The following is a 2790-nucleotide window of genomic DNA, read 5'->3' as shown; positions in this document are numbered from 1 at the left end:
TGGCCTAACGAATGGATTTCCTATAGAAAATGTTGATATCTTTGTGCCACTTAATAGTGAACACTCCCTAAGAACTGATTTTTGCTCAAAAATTGTTGATGACTTTCTGTTACTCGGTAACGTATACCTTTTTAAGAAGTCCATTTCTCAAAAAATCAGTCACATTCATTCAACAGCGTATACTCCTTAAGAAACCCAACTTGTAGACCATCCCGCTGCTTCGGCGTACGGCGGCCGGCGAATTATCATGTCTCTGCGGTCATGTGCCTGCCGCCATCACATCCACCCTTCAGCACGCCGTAGCGTTGATGTCTGGTATCGGTGGTATCGGGGGTATCGGAAGTATCGGCGTTAGTTGAGGTTCGACAGGGTTTCATACTGCTGCTGCGTTCGGTTACATCATTGAAGACTAGCTGTAGGGCTTCAGACTTGTCGTCCTGTAAATTTACCATAGTCGACCACACTGCTTCGTCTGGTGCTCTAGCATCAGCTGTGTGGAGCTGCGAATTGGGCTCAGCCTGCACAGCTAATAACAACATCTGTCCTGCACTGTCTGCTACTTTGTTGGTACGAGCGCGTGCTGAACAACAAATCCAGACCAAATAAATCAACGTTGCAACAATGTGAAGCAGCAAGCCGGATATCGCGAGCCCAACCTCTGTGCCCTGTACGCGCCAACCAAACCCGTAACGCTCACGGATCATCGAAACTCTTCCAGTTTGATCTGAAGCATCTGCACAGTCAGCCAACAGAGTGGCCCCCAAAGGCACATTGCTGCGTGCAAGCGCGTCAGCAACGACCATACCGATAAGGGAGGAGGCGTAGTTAAGAAATTCTGAATTATTACTACTCCAGGCCGGCACCAGCGGGCCCGACCATGTGTAAGGCGGGTCGACCCAACCAGCGGGTAGCGCTGTAACTTGCATCATGCGAGTCATCCAAGAGAACGTATGATTGCCGTAGTACTGCTCATTATTTTCGGTCAGAAAACCAGTGTCATTTGCATAACGGCGACCGTAAGACTAATTTAAGGTCAGTAATGATCTCAAACTCCAATTCAACATTTCTTTTGAGGAGGAAAGTACGGCAGGTGCCAGACTGGGAAAAGAGCATGCTTACAGGATTAAGAGCTTCGAGATAGCTCGAGTTCATAATTATGTGACCTGGACGGGGAAAAGGTACGCTTTCAGACGACGGAGGCGACGAGGTTTTGTAGATTTTCAATAAGTTCGTTTCGTTATCATGCATGTTGTTATCCGCGGCAGTCACCCAGGCAGTAATAGGAACCCATGATGCTTCAACTGTGCAAGCTGCTAGCATAGGAATAAGTTCTGGGCTCGTGTACGCGAACAAAGCTCCAGCAGAAGGCGCACGAAGCTGGTGCGTTGTTTCAAAATTCAACCATTCGAAATGCCAGAAATAGGTAGAATTCTCAGTGAAAATAGTAGGCTTTACCACTCGCCTCCATTCGGCATCTGTTGCACTCCATTTGGAGCCATTAAGGAAATCGACCGGCAGAAGACCACCAAACGTATTATATGTAGATGATTCGCACGAGACTTCGACCACTGGTTTGCGTAACTTTTTTGGTCCAGCAAACGTGTACACATATCTGGAGGAAGACAAAAGTTGTCCCCGATCAGGACCAGCATGCGTGGGGTCATTTGCACCTGAGGGAGTAAGCACGGATGAGACGGTCTGCCCAGAATTGGAATCTGGCGTAGCCACAGCCAGGAATCGTTGTGGTGACAAACAGGTTAGGCTCCTCGTATTATCGTTTAGAGAAATGTTTCGCATCATATGGTTTGCATTATCCAAAATAATGTTGTATCCACCCGTTGGACATCTGCTGTTGTTGAAGTTCCCGCTTTCAAGGCACGATTGGCCGAAGTAGGCAATCTCTGGCTGATTCGTAAAAAAAGCATGTGGAGGCATTATAACACAAGAAGCTGCTGTACCGTGGATGTCATTTGGCTCATATTGTAGACTTTCATGCCACCAGCCAAGTTGGGGTATGATTAGGATTGCCGATAGAGGTCCTGCCAGGACAAGGAATGCAGCAGCAGATAGCATTAGAATCCCAAGCATGAGCTTCTGCAATCGCACTGCAACCGTGAGAGATGCCCAGAATTCCTTGCATAGAAAAGTCGTCAATGAGGCAATGTTGTAGCTGGCCATTAGCATGCCAAATGGAAGCCCTTGGCCATGGAGCATGACCTGCCTCGCTACCCCAAGAACCATGGTCGAGGTTGATACCGAAAGAATGATCTCATGGACTCGCGCAGCAAATTGAAATGCCTTAAGACCCGAGTTTATTTGGGCTGCTCCAACGTCCTTCCAAAAGACATCGCGGAAGCTCAAAATCATAACTCCTAAGGAGGTCCCAATAGCCAAGAGATGCACAAATAACTCAGGCGAGACCCATATCATGAGCTTCTGCAAAGCATGTCGGGTTGATGCAATTGCGGCAATGGATACCGCTCGAGAACTTCGCTGACGCCACGAACTATCCATAGTGACAGAATTTCTCTGGCTGTTGGCGCCGTTTCAGTCCGTCCAGTGTACATGAAATTGAGGGTATAGCAAGATCGTCAACTCATTATCTAATGCTTCAGTAAATGTATCAACTTATTCTGGAGATGTTGAGACTGTCTTCCGACCGATAGCAGCAGCAGTGTCCCGCGCTCAGCCTAATCTCTGAACTAACTTAGTAGACAGATGTCATGGCTCAGACATGCAGTGGGGCGCAGGCTGACTGAGCCATACAGTCAGGTCCTAATTAAAATCTTC

General features: G+C 47.8%; 1 protein-coding gene across 1 annotated transcript; it reads right to left on the bottom strand.

Moving 5' to 3' along the window:
• Positions 1–245: 245 nt before the first annotated feature.
• On the bottom strand, positions 246–2514 carry EPUS_09219 (uncharacterized protein; the record flags this gene model as incomplete). The annotated part of the gene is made up of 2 exons (XM_007805683.1): positions 246–1022; positions 1120–2514. 2 exons carry the CDS (start codon positions 2512–2514, stop codon positions 246–248), a joined length of 2172 nt encoding a protein of 723 aa, XP_007803874.1.
• Between the last annotated feature and the right edge of the window lie 276 nt (positions 2515–2790).

The sequence above is a fragment of the Endocarpon pusillum genome, assembly GCF_000464535.1.
Source record: "Endocarpon pusillum Z07020 unplaced genomic scaffold scaffold4418, whole genome shotgun sequence".
Classification (NCBI taxonomy): domain Eukaryota; kingdom Fungi; phylum Ascomycota; class Eurotiomycetes; order Verrucariales; family Verrucariaceae; genus Endocarpon; species Endocarpon pusillum.
This window is presented reverse-complemented; position numbering and strand designations above follow the sequence as displayed.